This window comes from Dipteris shenzhenensis, chromosome 9 (assembly GCF_047967505.1).
Source record: "Dipteris shenzhenensis isolate YYH24624 ecotype China chromosome 9, Dip_SZ_1.0, whole genome shotgun sequence".
In the NCBI taxonomy this organism is placed as follows: domain Eukaryota; kingdom Viridiplantae; phylum Streptophyta; class Polypodiopsida; order Gleicheniales; family Dipteridaceae; genus Dipteris; species Dipteris shenzhenensis.
The window spans coordinates 32,639,685-32,655,441 of record NC_141604.1 but is presented as its reverse complement, the minus strand read 5'-3'; the positions used below and the strand labels follow the sequence as shown (position 1 = coordinate 32,655,441).

Below are 15,757 nucleotides of genomic sequence, written 5' to 3'. Positions count from 1 at the left end.
TGTCACAAATGCATGATCTGGCACTTTATCATAAGTATCCAGCTTGTAAAGTCCCTTTTCCAATGTTCCAGACGCTATAATTTTATGCATTTGAGTTGGACCCTGATCAAACATTAATGTTCACAGAACTTCACTATAAGACCAAGTTTTGATTTAGTTGGAACTCAAAACAAATTCTTTTGCAAACTGGAACATACAAGACATCTTTTATACTCCTGTCCTCACCACTGGGTAAAATCAAAGGCACACTGCCAACTCCTTTGATGCGGTAGGAAGAGTTATCTGCACAAAAAACTTTATGCTTGCTCTCCACTTCTTTGAGATGTCGAAAGACATTTTTTCTTGATGTCATGTGCCTTGAGGCACCATTGTCAATCAACCATTCGATGTCAGATCCAGTTGATGAAGCATCACGGGATGCATATGCATGTGCATCTTGAGCTGAGCATTTCAGCCCCCGATCTTGATCCTCATGCATCAAAACAAGAGTTGCCTGCTGCGACTCATCTTTTGTGTCAGCAATTGTGACTGCATCTGTAGTGGCATACCAGCTTCTCACTTGTCCTTTGCAATCCCCTTTCTGCATTCAGTAATATGGTGGCTAGGTTTGTGGCAATAATAGCATTTGCCCTCTTTTTCTGCAAGAATAAAGAGGCACTCTTCTTATTATCCTCGACAGCCTTGGCATTAGACAAGATGCCAATATGAAGGGGATAATGAGTTTAGTGTGACACTGAACAAGTGCTCATCAGAGACCACCTCATTTATATTTTAAATAACTGCTCTAATGTCCTTAGCTTGGTTAAGTGCTCAGTCATTTAATCACCTTCCTGCATATGCAATTATCCTATTGATTTTTCAATGAAGCATCTAGCAGCATTTTTCGTTTGATACATTGTTCTAAACATCCCATGCATCCTTGGTTGTCTTGAATGACTGTCTTTACTGACATGGCAACTGCATTGCGTCTATCCCACTTTTACTACTCATCTATGGGCTGCCCGACAACAGCCCTCGTGCAGGTGTTGCAGGTGCAATGTGGATGGGTCATTTCTCATCACCTGAGAGAATATCCCACAATCCCTTTGCAACCAAGATATTATTAAAACTCCAAATGGAGTAGTTGGAGCCATCCAATTTATCCTCACCAGACAATGCGGTCATCAAACCTGCTTCCTTGGTCATCTAGAACAGCCAAAAATGCGAAAAGTCCACGAAGTAATGTTTCCCATTTTGGAGCTGAAATGAGGCTGGAAATAGGTCTTTTGTGTTCCCTCCTTTGATCATGATCTGAGGAAGCTTAAAAAACGAGCTGAAATCTCCACGAGCTGTTACAAAAGTACGAAGTGATGGCAGCTGAAAAACCCGAGCACTAGCTACAAAAACGAGTTGGAAACAACTGAAAACATGTCGGTTTTTATGTCAGTGACCCAGAGCTGATACCCAACTGAAAATATCTGTCCTGGTGCCAAAAACGACCTGTATTCTGATAGATTCGAAGTAGATCAGAAAAGTTTCACTTGTCCACACCACTGCCACAAATAAAAACAATGTGGGAAACAAGCTGAAGAAGCCCACGAATCTGAGGCAAAAGACCATCACGAATCTGGCCACGAATCTAAGCACCAAGCAGACGGAGAACAATGTAATTGAAGGGCTTTTATAGTGAAGCCAAAATAGAAGTTTGTATATATTGCTATAATGAATTCAGCAAATTGTAGTTTGGGTGTATTGGTAGCTACTACGAGTCACCAGGTTGTGAAAAAGGTTCCTTTATACTTCATGATGACCCTAATTAACTTTTGTAAAGGGCTCAAAAGTATCGGTGTTTCCACAGGGTGTTGCCGTGAAGATCGTGGCAGCTGGAGCTGAGCACACGGTTGCAGTGACAGAAAGCGGCAGGTTATATGGTTGGGGATGGGGTCGCTATGGAAACTTAGGCTTGGGAGATCGGAGTGATCGATTAGTTCCAACAGAAGTTTCTTCTCTTCTAGTATGTGATCATTTTTTGCTTAGCAATATTGGTAGCTTTATGAATCGATAAGAAGTGATAGATAAATCATGCCTTCCTCTTTTTAGAGGATGATTTGGAGATCAATACACATGCAATTATCCAATGGCAATGCTTATGTATTTCACTTATTTAATTGAATAGATTTTTCAGCATTTGTATTATTGTTTGCGAATCTCCTATCACTCCAATGTGTTCATTTTCTTTCTACTATAGGAGGATTTTAAAATTTAGTACAATGCAATGTCTTTTCCATGTAGGGAGAGAAAATCAACTTGGTGGCATGTGGTTGGCGACATACAGTCATCGTGTCAAATGTTGGAACTCTTTATACATATGGGTGGAGTAAATATGGACAACTTGGGCATGGTGATTATGAAGACCATCTTGTACCACACCAAGTTGCTTCTCTAAAAAGTAGCCACATTTTCCAGGTATGAAACTTTATGTGATTTGTTTTTTTTTGTGAAAAATAATTCTTTTAAGTATGAAAGAAATAGCCACGAAAAGGAACTCAAGGCAGAAATCAGAAATACATCATGCAGAGCATGAAAATCTGGCGGTGAAATACCACTCACAGAGCTTGAACAATTGAAAACTAGCTTGGGCCCAGCTTCAGGAGTACCCTTCAACAAGTTTCCCCTTCCTCTCGGGAAGAGATTGATAGGCAGCCAATCATGTAGAATGATAGTATACTTGACGAGCATGGCAGACCACTAGGCACCTATATCCAGATTTTTACGTAGAACAAACTAAGAGGGCTTCAAAATTGCTTTCCACCCAACCACAGGTTCCTCTGAGCTCCCCTCTGTCCTGATACTTCTTTCATGAGACCCCTTTTGGCCGACCTCCTTTCAAAATGGGGCTCCATTCTTTTGGAACCCTCCCCCATGCCTAATACCCACCATGTGGTACCTTCTGTGTGTGCCATGTGTCTAGGATGGACCTTTAATTAAACCCCCTTCAAGAGTATTCCAGTTGCATTATGGATGATGTAACATTCCCTTCCCCTTAAGAATGGTTTACGTCCTCGAAAATAAAATTGGGAAACATTCTCTGGAGATTGCTTACCATTTCACATGTTGGACTCTCTTTACGTCTTCTTTCCACTTAACCAGACATTCTTGATATATTGTATGTCTTGTTCTTTTCTCTTGTCTATCTAAAATTCTTTATGGTTCATGTGGCAAAAGTAGTAGGCTCAATAAGTTCATCTAGGACTTCATTTCCAATGAGATGTCAGTAACTCCTAACTTCCTTTTTAGCCTATTTATGAAGATATATGTGTTACAATAGAAACAACCCTGACCACATGTCAACAGGCGTTGACCACATGACGACAGGTGTTGACCACATGTTGACCATGTGTCAACACAGGTCAGCCACACGACATTAGGAGTTGACCACACGGGTTCATCCAGGAGTACTATCCGAGGCAACCATGCATCGGCACATGTCAATCAGAGGTCAACCACGAGTATCATGCCCAAGGCGATCTCATCGAGAGCTGCGCACATGGAGAGTCAGTTTAGCACATGGAGCGGTCAAGAGTATTTACAGTTACACAGTGGTTCAGTGGTGCAGTGATCCAGCTCACCTGCACATGGAGAATTTACACTAGCCTGACTAGAAGAGGCTGGCGAGTCAGGAAGTCAGAAGTGTTAGGAAATGGAGTCAATTTGAGTGACTTTTAGTGTGTTCTAGAGTAGTACTATACTACTTTATATCCTAGAGTGCCATGTGTCACTATGGGACTTATCCCATATACATTTGTGTGTTGACACTAAGAGTGTGTGTGCCTATCCTATAAAGGCATTGTACTTTCATTGTCATTTTCATCAAGCCTCATGCCTTTCTTGATCATGTAAGTACTTTGCTTAGTTATATATTTCTTTCTCGCATTATTTCATTTCCATTATGCTTTCCTAGTCTTGCTTTTCCTTTCCATTCCATTCCATGTCCTAGTCTTGCATCTTCATATGGTATCAGAGCTAGACTATCTTCCAAGAGTTTGAGGTAAGAGATTGAGGATATTGAAGCCTCTCTCTCTCATTCCCCTTGGAGGAATGGCTTCTCCAATTCCATCTAGAGCTCTCTTCTCCATGCCATGATCTGCCACCTCTCTTCTCCTTCCTTCAGCTACATCTGTCTGTGACCTGCAGATGATGTGACGCTTCTATTCGGATCTAGAAGCAGAATCACGGCTGTGTCTTCAGCAAAGTTGTAGAGGACCTTGAGTACTATAAATTTCGTTTTACATCATTGCAATCTGAGTTTTCTGTGAAAAGTTATAGCCCTTGCAAGAAGTGACGAAATTTGTTTCTCCGCGCGAATTTCGTTCTGGAGCTCAATGATTTGACAGCCCAAGCATGATGCAGCCAGCTCAACATGGAGCTGGCCATCCTCTTCATTGTTGACCTCTGCTCCAGCCCGCTGCCATTTGCTCCTTCTACCTGACATTCTCTTGGAGCTGCTGCCCGCAAGTTGGTGCCCGTATTCTGCCCACCATTTCTTCCTCTCCTACATCTCCATTGTGCCGGTCACTTTTTTCCCTTTTGCCCGCCATTTCTCCCATTTCTTCCTCAGCTCTCCATTTCTCCCTCAGCTCGCTTGTGCCCTTCATTCTATCCATCACTCTTCTCTCTCCTAGCTACCAGCTTTATGGATTCGCTTTCCACCAACTCTCTCCTTGTGGACAAATTCAAGGGGGACGGATTTCCCACATGGCAAACAAAAGTGCAACTCCTTCTCTGAAGGAATATGTTTGGGATGCCATCGAAGATGATGAAGCACTTGAGGCATCAACGGAGCTTCAAACACGAAAGATTTGGAAGCAACACAATTCGACGGCCATCGCAATCACCAGGCTTTGCCTAGATGATTCATTGGTTCATCACATCGACTTCAAGTCCAACGCAAAGGAGATTTGGGCACGTCTTGAGAATATATTTGGTAACAAGATCACCAACTCCAAGGTATTTCTGAAAATGCAATTTTATAAGCTGAAAATGGAAGAGTCTGATACTTTTTTTTCATGAAAAAGACTTCTATTAAGTAAGAACAAAAACCCGCGAGAGCAAGCTCAAAGCGGAATACATCATGAAATCATGAGGATAATAAAAAACCCCCTCAGAGTGAGGTGGAAAGAAACCAAGGCTGAGGCTGAAAGTGCCATCTCAACCCTGTAGTAGATTCAGAGAAGAAAGGAGAATCCTTCCATTCCCTGAAGAAAGAAGCCCTCCTAGCTGAGGCTGCACGGGAGTCCCCCTACATACCCGTCCATACGGCCATCAGAGTGTGTACGATGTCTGTCCAGATACTAGCCAATGTGTGTGAGGGATGAACCTGAGTACCCTCCATAGCCTCCGTCCATACCTGAGTCTGATACTTTGAGTGTGCATATAGCAAAAATTCAATCTTTAGTTCAACAACTCTCCAATTTGAAGTGTTGCCCAGATGACGAGGACAAAATGGCTATCCTGATGACAAGTGTGGAAGGGATTTCTCGCTTTGAGAATGCCCTTGAAGTACTTCGCATTGCATCGACTCCATTCGAAGATATGGTGTCTCTTTTGCTTGAAAAGGATCGCCGCAACAAAGAATCTCCATCCTATTCAGCGGATACTACACAGGCACTTGCCTCCACCAGCAAATGGAGACCTAGGCCATCGACTCCACCAACACGAGGAAAGACATTCAAGCCATTCAAGTGCACTTACTGCAACAAGCTCGGTCATACGGAGGACAGATGTTACCAGTTGGGTGGCATCCACCACTAGTGATGATGCAGACGAAGATGACTCGCCGACACAGGATCATGTTCTTACAGTCTGTCTCCCGCATCTAGAGGATGATGGAGATCATGATTTTGATTTCTAAAGCATAATATATTTGGGTACTCTGCCCTGGGGGTGTTTCCAAAAAATGAATGCAATAAATCATGTGGGTTGAGTCAATAAAGGTCCTCTGCCTTGGATAGTCCTCCTAAAATGATGTATTTCTTTTATATTTTTGGTGTGTGGCTCTATGTTCCTCATTAGTCTTTGGAGCCAGGTGGGAATGTACTGTGGGAGCCATGTGTTTTTGGCTTTGATAGGTCTATTTGTTGGTGCATTGGTCTCCTAGACCTCTGAGTTGATCATGCATCCATTCATGATGAGCCTCTGAGCCATGCTAGATGAGATTTCTATGTTATGCTCACTAGCCTCTAAGCCATGCTCACTTGCCTCTGAGGTTTTGTGGGAGCCATGTCTAGTTCTAGACCGGCATGCACATTTTTGATGACCATCATTGTCATGTTCTGTTCTTGGTTCCATTCCAGAAGTTCCTCACCTTTCCTCCACGGGGGGGTGTTGGGAAATGGAGTCAATTTGTGTGACTTTTAGTGTGTTCTAGAGTAGTACTACACTACTTTATATCCTAGAGTGCCATGTGTCACTATGGGACTTATCCCATATACATTTGACACTTAGAGTGTGTGTGCCTATCCTATAAAAGCATTGTACTTGCATTGTCATTGTTATCAAGCCTTATGCCTTTCTTGATCATGTAAGTACTTTGCTTGGTTGTATATTTCTTTTATTATTTCAAGTAGGACCTTCCACTTTGTCCCCAACTGCACTCAATAGAGAAGGGGTGATGGGGAAAAGACCTAGTCTTGCCCAGGCAAAAGGAAAAGGGGTGATGGAAGAGACACCACGGGAGACAATGACTCACAGTTTAGACGTGCATCCGCATCCTCATGTAAGCTTTGACCCTCGGCCAGAGGCTAGGAGGATGAGGTCGCACAAGGCTAATACTAGTGTCCAACACTACTCCCTGTTCGAAGATCTTATGAGTTTCAAGCCCAACCTTACTCTATGACAACTTTGTCTGTTGTCCCCCCAAATCAAGCATTAGACTATTACATTTCTTAACCACCTCCCAAGAGGTCGACAGAAGGGATCTACTCCGAGTGAGCCAACACCAGACACATCACTAGCTCAGCATTGGTCTACACCGGACCACTTCTCTACCTATGCTGCCCTCACTTGTGAACAAAGTCCCAAGCTCACCGTGGAGATTCATGGAGTGGAGCTGAAGGACGTCTTCCTTGATGGTGGGGCGGCCGTGAACATTATGCCGAAAGGTACACTCCAAAAATTGGGGTTGAAGTTGACAAGTGATGTTCACTTTCAAGTACGCATGGCTGATCAACGCAGAGCAAAACCAATGGGTGTAGTCAAAGGTGTTCACATGAAGATTGGGGGAGTAACTTTTCTCTCCAATTTTGTTGTCCTTGATATGACGGAAAAACTATCAAAGCCAATACATGGCCCCACAGTACATCCCCCTCTTGGCTCTAGGGAGTAATTAGGGACATGGAGCCACACACCATGAATATAAAAGAAATACATCATTTTAAGAGGACAATCCAAGGCAGAGGACCTTTATTGACTCAACACACATCATTTATTTCATTCATTTTTTGGAAACACCAGGGCAGAGTACCCAAAATAGAACATGCTTAGAAAATATATGGATCATGCAAAACAATAGATAAAGCTCGTCGGTCAGGCCCAGTAGATGTGGTGTAAAGATTTTGGAACTTGGCTTTGATTTCCGTGGCTGAAGCAGTGGGGTCAAAGTAACGAAGTAATTTGTTATCCAACCTCATACCGATACGAGCCAATGCTTTGTCCATAGATGATATGACTTCTTCACGAGGACAAGGCTCCATGGTATCAAATCAATATGAGGTAGTGAAGTGGTGGACTAGTAGCTCCCACAGGCAAATGGAGCAGCAAAGCGGGGGCATCAATTGAGGTAGTAGGCAGCTGCAAATAGTACTTCAATCGAGGTCAAAGGACAGATCAAATGACGTAGTAGATAGGCAGTCCGTACGGGAATTAGCAGCAGGTTTGGGTGCGCATCCCGAGGTGAGCACGAATACCAATGGTCGATGTAGCAGCAACTCTCTTCAAGTAGGTCGTTTCTTCAAAAACGGGCTCCAAATGAGGTTGTTTTTAGGGCGACCAGTAGTAGAAATATCTCCACAATAGTAAGCAACTAATTCCATCACAAAACACCCCCAAAACAGTGAAAACGAGCTGTTTCTAAGCCAAAAAGGGCGAGCTGTCTTTTTCCTCTACGAAGATGCCCACTAATGCCCACAAGAATGGTGACCAAGTTGCTCCTTTGTGGGCAGCAAACCAAGCTCCATAGCTTCCAAAGGTGAGGCTAAGGTAGGAGAAGAGAAGAAGATGGGGAGAAAGGAGTGGAAGGGAGCTCAATCATGGAGGAGAGGATGGCTTCCATTTGCGGGCTTCTCTCATCCTCTAGATTGAGCATGGAGAAGGGAAAGGTAGGAAAGGAGGCTCTGATATCATAGAAGGTGCATGGTGGAGAGGGAGAGAGAGAGAGTAGGCTAGGGAGAGAGATAATAATGCTCAAAGAGAGACATAATGAAATGGAAATGAAATAGCAAGAGCAATGAACAAAATGAAGGTACGAGTACATGTAGACCAAAGAGCTGGTAGGCTTGATACTTGATTGATTTGACACTAGACAAGTACAGCTCTTATATAGACTCTTATATAGAGTACACACACACATATGAACACCAATGCATATGGGATAACTCCTAATGTGACATGGGGCATCCATAGGACACACTAGACTAGAACTCACACTAGAACACACCAAACTGACTCATCTTGACTCCATTTCCTAATAGTACTTGTTGAAAGGAGAGGAGCATACGAGTAATAGCCTACCATACAGGGCGATAATGCATCCCTAACCCATATTTTTTAGGCAATGGAAAGGACAAGAGAGTACTGTCATCCTGAATGACACCAGCCACAGAGGAGAGATCGTGTAGGCCTTGTAATGGGAGGTTACCTATCGTAGGTCCTCCTTTTTATCATCCTCCTCCTCCGCTCCCCTTGGGGTAGTGTCTGTTGGAATATGAAGCCAAAGTGAGTCAAAAATGAGTGTTCTAGTGTGTTCTAGTGTGAGTTCTAGTCTAGTGTGTCCTATGGATGCCACGTGTCATATTGGGAGTTATCCCATATGCATAGGTGTTCATTGAAAGAAGTGAAAAGAAGTCATGATGAGATCAACAATGAAGGAGAAAGAGTGTTTATTCATGGGAGAAAGTTCCAATATATAGGCCAGTGATACATTGTATGTGAGCTCAAGAGAGAGCATCCCAAATCCACAAATCACTCCACTGATCTCTCCATGAATCTCTCAATCATCCACTAGAACCTTCCACACTCACACCTATTGACTAGCACATCATCAATCACACCTACTACAGGCACACTCACCACACAGGTGGTCACACACATGGACACACAAGCACACACACACAAACATAGGTATACCTTCATCAATTTGTTCTAACATTCATATGTGTGTGTGTGCTCTCTTATATAAGAGTTGTACTTGTCTAGTGTCAAATCAATCAAGTATCAAGCTACAAGATCTTTGGTCTACATGTGACTACTCTCATTTTTGTTCATTGCTCTAGTCATTTCATTATGTCTCCTTTTGAGTATCACTTCCTCTCTCCCTAGCCTACCCTCTCTCTCTCCCTCTTTCCACCATGTTCCTTCATGTGGTATCAGAGCCTCCCTTCCTATCTTCCCCTTCTTCTTGCTGTATCTAGAGCGGGTTTCTTTCTTACTTAATAGAAGTCTCTTTTGTGAAAAAAAAAAAAAAGAACACCGTAATATCACAATGTCGGAGATGATGAGGTGTGAAAAGAGTATTCCCCGCTGTCGGCAGCCTCAAGTCAATGTACCGGAGTGTTGGTACAGTCGAAATGACTTGTGGGTAAGCTCAGGAAGCTCAAATCACTGGTGGAGGTCACAAGAGTCCAAATCTGAGCAAAAAATGCCAAAAAGTAGCCTAAAACTGCTTGGAATCGCCTTCTGACAAGTTGTATGGACTCTTGGCACTGTCACGCAAAAAAGTAATTTTTTTTCTTATCGAAATGGTGCAGAACAGGGTCGTTTATGTTTGGGCAGTGCCAAAATGTAAAAAAACGTCAAAATTGGACCTCAAAAGGTCAAAAAACAGCCGTTGGACTGCTCCAAAACAAGTTTTTGGCGACCAACTGATGAGGAATGTCCGCCAATTCTGAGGGAGAACCACAAATTAATGCGGGAGTGAGCTGAACTTAGAAACGAGGACCAGGAGCAATCACTAGGAGACCGGATTACTTGATGACGAGGAACCATGGCGAGGCTAAGGGAAGGGAGGATCTACCTTAGAGGAGAGGGGAGCTTCCATTTGTGGGCTTCTCTCATAGCTCTGTGCGGAAATACACCATGCTAAGCATGTAATAAAAACACCTCAGAGGAATGAGGTAGAAAGAAACCAAGGCTGAGGCTGAAAATGCCATCTCAACCCTGTAGGAGTCTCAGCAAAGAAGGGAGAGTCTCTCCAATCTCTGAGAAAAGTAACTCTCCTGGAGGAGGCTGCTCGAGATGATCCTTGCATGGTCGCCCAAATGGCCATCAGAGTGTGTATCGTATCTATCCAAGTACTGGCCAAGATCTGAGAAGGGTGAACCTGAGAACCCTCCAAAGCCTCAGTGCATCTGGCTCTCCAAATGTGCCATGCTGCAATGCTAGCTAGGATCTCCCATGGAGAGTCGACCGAGGAGTGAGCAGCCGTGAAAAGAGTGGCCGGAACATCCTCTAGAGAGCACGACTCCACAAGGTGTCGTTGGATGTGAAGAGCCCAAGAGGAGTCAAGTCTCTCAAAAAATACCTGGGGCCCTGAAAGAGTAAGCAAAGCCACTGATCCCCAGGTCATATAGAAAGGTAGGCGAACAAAAGTGTTGAAAAGTCTTGCAATCCCCTTCCATATGATTCTCGCATGTCTGCAATCCCATAGGCAGTGCTGTATTGTCTCCAAAGTAGAAAGGCAGCGAGGGCAAGAAGGGTCAGCTCCGAACTTGGATCTCCAATGGTTCACTGCTATCCCACCATGAATAAAAAGCCAAAAGAAGAGAGTGATTTTTCTATTCCGGTGGGATTTCCAGAGCCTCTGCCGAAAAATTCTCTGCAAGTCAGCAGAAATCTGAAAGTTCTCCCAATGAGGAGCTCTGGTAGGCTTCCAACCCCTAGAGCTGAGCTGGAATTTCCTGGCATTACTGACCGTGTAACGAAATAAGGGGATGCCCTTCTCTCGGTGCCCTTCATCTATCCATTCCCATTCCCCAGGGTCCCACTGCAAAAACTTAATTGGGACACCTCCATAGAGCCATAGCCTCCATGAGCCAAGGGCGAGGAGAAGCGGGTCAGGATCCAAGTACCACTGTGAAAGAGAGCCATGCTCCATGAAGCCCACTATCCTGACTGGCTGAAATGGTACCTCCAACAAGATATCGTCTGTGGATCTGGACAGCTTGCCCCCTGAAGAAACATCAAATACTAAGGCATCCTCATGTGGGTCAAGAAAAGCAATCACCTGTAAAGGAACTCCCAATCTGGAAAATGCCCCCATCCAGGTGGAGCAAGTAATAGGCATGTCATCTGTGTCCACCCAATCCAAGGGCAAGGCTGCATCAATTTGTTGGACTCTCCCTGCACTTCCTTTGAGATTAAGAACCATCTGGGCCTGTTGGTCTGCAAGAAGCTTCCTGAAGGCTTTCCATGCTCCCACTGTAGATGCAGGGCCCCTCTCCCATCTTGGCCACTGCATGTAAGGAGAAGCTCCAAGTGGTCTGCCAAGCTCATCCAAAATCCTGTCATTCCACATGATAGGCTGCCTTTCAATCTCTTCACGGGTGGATGGGGGAATCCTGCGAAGAGTACTCCTGAAGCTGGCCCATGCTTTCAGGATAGCAACCATAAGAGGGGAAGAGGGAGACCTGAGGTGGGCTGTGGTGAAAACCCATCTAGTACTGTGTGTCCAATCCTCTCCTGAAGTGGGCGTGCGAGACTGTATGCATCTGATAAAAAAATCCTTCCAAGGCTCTTGTCCTGGCATAAGCCCTCTCACAACGAACTTGCAGAGTAAAGCTCTGCACTAAAGATCTGGGTCGATGATATTCAAACCCACTTCTCTTGTAGGAAGAATCAAGGTCTCCCAAGCCACCCTGGCTATAACATCAGTTGTGCCATCTAGACCACTCTATAAAAAGTTTCGTACAGGCCTCTTAAGCTGAGTGATACAATCCCTAGAGTGGCACCAACAAGAGCATACAAACCATGCTGTGGCTAGAAGAACCTGGTTAACCACCACCCCCTTGGAGGCCAAGTCAAGTTTGGCTGAGCTCCAGAAAAGGAGCTTTCTTGTGATGCTTTCCAACACCGGAGCAAATTGTTGTGAGGGAGAGATGCCCACCCCAACCTGGCAGCCCAAATATCTGACGGAGAAGCCCCTCTGTACCCAAGTGAAGCCAATATCATTACCCCAATCCGGGGTGTCATCCTCGCAAATCCAAAAACCATTGGATTTATTCCAATTAATGTGTGCACCTGCAGCCGTGCAAAACAAATCCAAGGCTGTCCGGAAGGAAGTGAGTGTCCTGGGGGAGGCATCCAAAAAAACAGCTGTGTCATCTGCCAACTCATTATCCAGGAGCTCTTCTTCTCGGCGGATAGGAAGCCTCAGCCCATAAATATCAGCTTGAGATCTAATGTAGATCCTCATAGCTTCCGCAACAAACAGAAAAAGAAATGGGGCAAGAGGACATCCCTGGCGGACGGATCTGGAAATCTGAAACATGTCCTCGCTTACCCCCCCAATGAGCAACTGGCTATGGGCTGATCTGTAGAGAGAGGATACTCCTCTAATCCATGCATGTGAAAAACCAAAGCGAGATAGAGTACCCTCTAAAAAATCCCAGTCTACTCTGTCGTAAGCTTTCTCAAAGTCCAAGAGTAGAATGGCCAATCTCTGGCGGCTCTGCATGGCCCATTCTGAGGCCTCCCAAAATGAGGAAATATTATCAAAAATACTTCTGCCATGCACAAACCCTGCGTGCGTGTCATGAATCAAATCTGGAAGAAAAACCTGTAGCCGCAGACTGATGGCTTTCGCCAGAATCTTGTAAAAAGTGCCCAAAAGAGTGACGGGTCTCCATTGAGACACAAGATTCCTATTACCCCCCTTTGGGATGAGATGAATGAGACCATCTGTAAGTGAGTCCGGCATCTCACTAGAGTCCCACACGCCCTACAGGGCTGATGTAATGTGATCACCAATCTACTCCCAAAAAGTAATAAAAAAGGAGGGGGTAGGTCCATCTGAACCTAGGCACTTGCCCTTGTGAAGGGCAAGTAATGCAGTCTTGAATTTTGCATTGGTGAAAGGTGCATCCAGAGAAACATACATCTCATCCTTCACCAATACAGGGATACACTGCCAAATATCCTCTCTAGCATCATCAATGGCCTGTGTGCCTGGATCTGCAGTAAGAAGGGATGCAAAAAAATATGAAGCTACACGCATGACAGCATCAGGATCTGACTGTAACACCCCGTCTGAGTCAACAAGCTGCGAAACACTATCTCTACTATGTCTAGGCCCATGAAGAGAAAAAGTGTTTGTTGACCCTGCCACCCATCTGAATCCAAAAGGATTCCCATGCATGAAAGGCATACTCTGCTCTCTGATCCAACAATGTCTGCAAATGAGCCCTTGCTGCAGCAAGGCGCTCCTGAATCCAAGCATCTGTGGGCCTCTTCTGCTCTTCCCTCTGAAGGGACGCTAACTGCTGGCGTATACCAATATCACATCTGAGAATCTCACGTCTCCTAGAATCAGCAACTGTATGATAATAGTCACTAATTCCGGATAAGGCTGCAGCTACCTGAGATGGATGGACAGGTCCACCCTGTATGTGAGAAACCCAAATCTGTAAAATATCCTCCGTGAGGCTCTCCTCTGCATAAAAAGCATCTGGAATCCTGACAGTGGCAGAGCGTCCTGTTGAAAATGGGGAGAAGGTGAGAGACACATGATTGGAGATGAGCTGAGGCACGAACTGATGTGGATTGATAGATGGGGTGAAATCACAGCAAGTACATAGCCTCTTTTATAGGCTGGGCAAGCCTTATCTTCCCACACAGACACCTCATAGATGAGGTCACACACAAGAGAATCTAGATCCTATAATTTAGGTGAGGAATCACATCTACCACATGAGGTGGCACAAGTGGCCTCAAGACTCTTCACACTCACACAACTGTAGGACACTCCTAGGACTCTAGGACACACATACTAGGACCACACACACTAGGACTCCGATTCCAACAAACCCCCCTTCGGAGCTAGGGTGAGAAACTATGACATCTTCTAGACTGTGCATCCCAGGCAATCTCAGAGGCTAACAGCTGAGCATAATTCAGAGGTTGAACCAAGCACTCTCATGGCTTAGGTGTCAACGTGATCAGAGACTCAAATCTGAGCATGGATGCATGACCAACTCATAGGTCTAGGGAGTACACCACCATCCTAGAACTCGGCCAGGCCTGATAAAGGAAAGACATAACAACCCCCCCTGTCTCCTAAACGGGTACATGGAAATAGGTGGAGCCTTTTATAGGACAAGGCACACAAAAAGACAAATTATTACATCATTTTAGGGGGACTACCCAAGGCAGAGTACCTAACACACATGACTCTAGAAAGCCCACTCTTCATCTATCACCTCATGGAGGGATAGACCAGAAATAGCAGCAGTGCAGGCTTGTTCCTCAGGTCCAGAAGGTGTAGCTTCATCGTCTTCGTCCTCGCTCTGCTCTGCAACCAGATTGGCATGTTCTTTGGCTTGTACCTTTGCCATTTTCTTGAAGCAACGATCCTCTAGATGGCCAAGTTTCTGATAGTAATTACATTTAACCAGAACTCTGAACGCACGTGACTAAACCTGAGTCACCCTCCTTCTCGCAAGGGCACAATCCTCCAGTCATGGAAGTCGATTCCCAAGAGCTTCTGAATCAGGGTCGTCCTTCAGCAAGGTCCCTGCCTTCAGGCTCCCACACCTGTGAGCCTCCTACTTGGGCTCTGATACCATGTTAGAAAATACCTAACAGAGGGTACACGCAGCGGAAGACTTATAATAATGCCCAGGAGCTCACACAGTGTGGTGTGGGGTGTGGAATCACAAACTTCTTTACTTATGTGCATTCAATAGGTGTGCAGACTCATCAATAGACAATGAACCAAACTAGATAGAGAAACCACCAAATAATATATTTCCGTCCACAACTATGGACACAATACAAGAGAGACAGATCCAGAGTCCCACCAATGGTGTGGTCCTCTGATCTTACCACAAAGTCCTTCTCCTATCTGCTGGGCTATCTCTAGACTAGAGTCCGCGTGCTCCACCTCGAGCGTAAGTAAACTTTCTGTCTAGAATGATCCTCTCCACCTTGCTGTCTGGAAACCAGCCTAGGTGGGCAGCCTCCTGGCTAAGTCTGCAGCCCTGATAGCACCTCTCTATCCTCCTGAATGTAGGTCCAGAGGGTGGCTGCCTGCTGCTGCTCCTTTCTGCTCTGGATCTGCTGCTGCAAGTGATGTCAAAATGAGGCCTGAATGCCCTCTTTATATAGGCCCAAGAGGGCTGGTAAAAACCGACCAGCCTGGTACAGACTGGCCGACCAGTCTGTGGCTGGTCCAGCCATATAAGGCACACAACCCAGGGCTTTCTGGCCCAAACTTCCAGGGCCCTTTGGCCCTCCTTTCAAGGCATATATCCAGCCTATAAAAGGCCTGTTTCCTGCCCACTGACAGCCA

The 15,757-nt window shown here is 45.0% G+C and overlaps 1 protein-coding gene across 5 annotated transcripts in view; it reads left to right on the top strand.

Annotated features, from left to right (window-relative positions):
- The window catches only part of LOC147898531 (ultraviolet-B receptor UVR8-like), a 145,109-nt gene that overhangs the window by 66,010 nt on the left and 63,342 nt on the right, over positions 1-15,757 (top strand). For all 5 annotated transcript variants that reach the window (XM_087379026.1, XM_087379023.1, XM_087379024.1 and 2 more), the window contains exons 5-6: positions 1,838-1,993; positions 2,272-2,445. In XM_087379026.1, the coding sequence (XP_087235152.1) occupies positions 1,838-1,993; positions 2,272-2,445 (330 nt within the window). The remainder of the gene's footprint in view (positions 1-1,837; positions 1,994-2,271; positions 2,446-15,757) is intronic.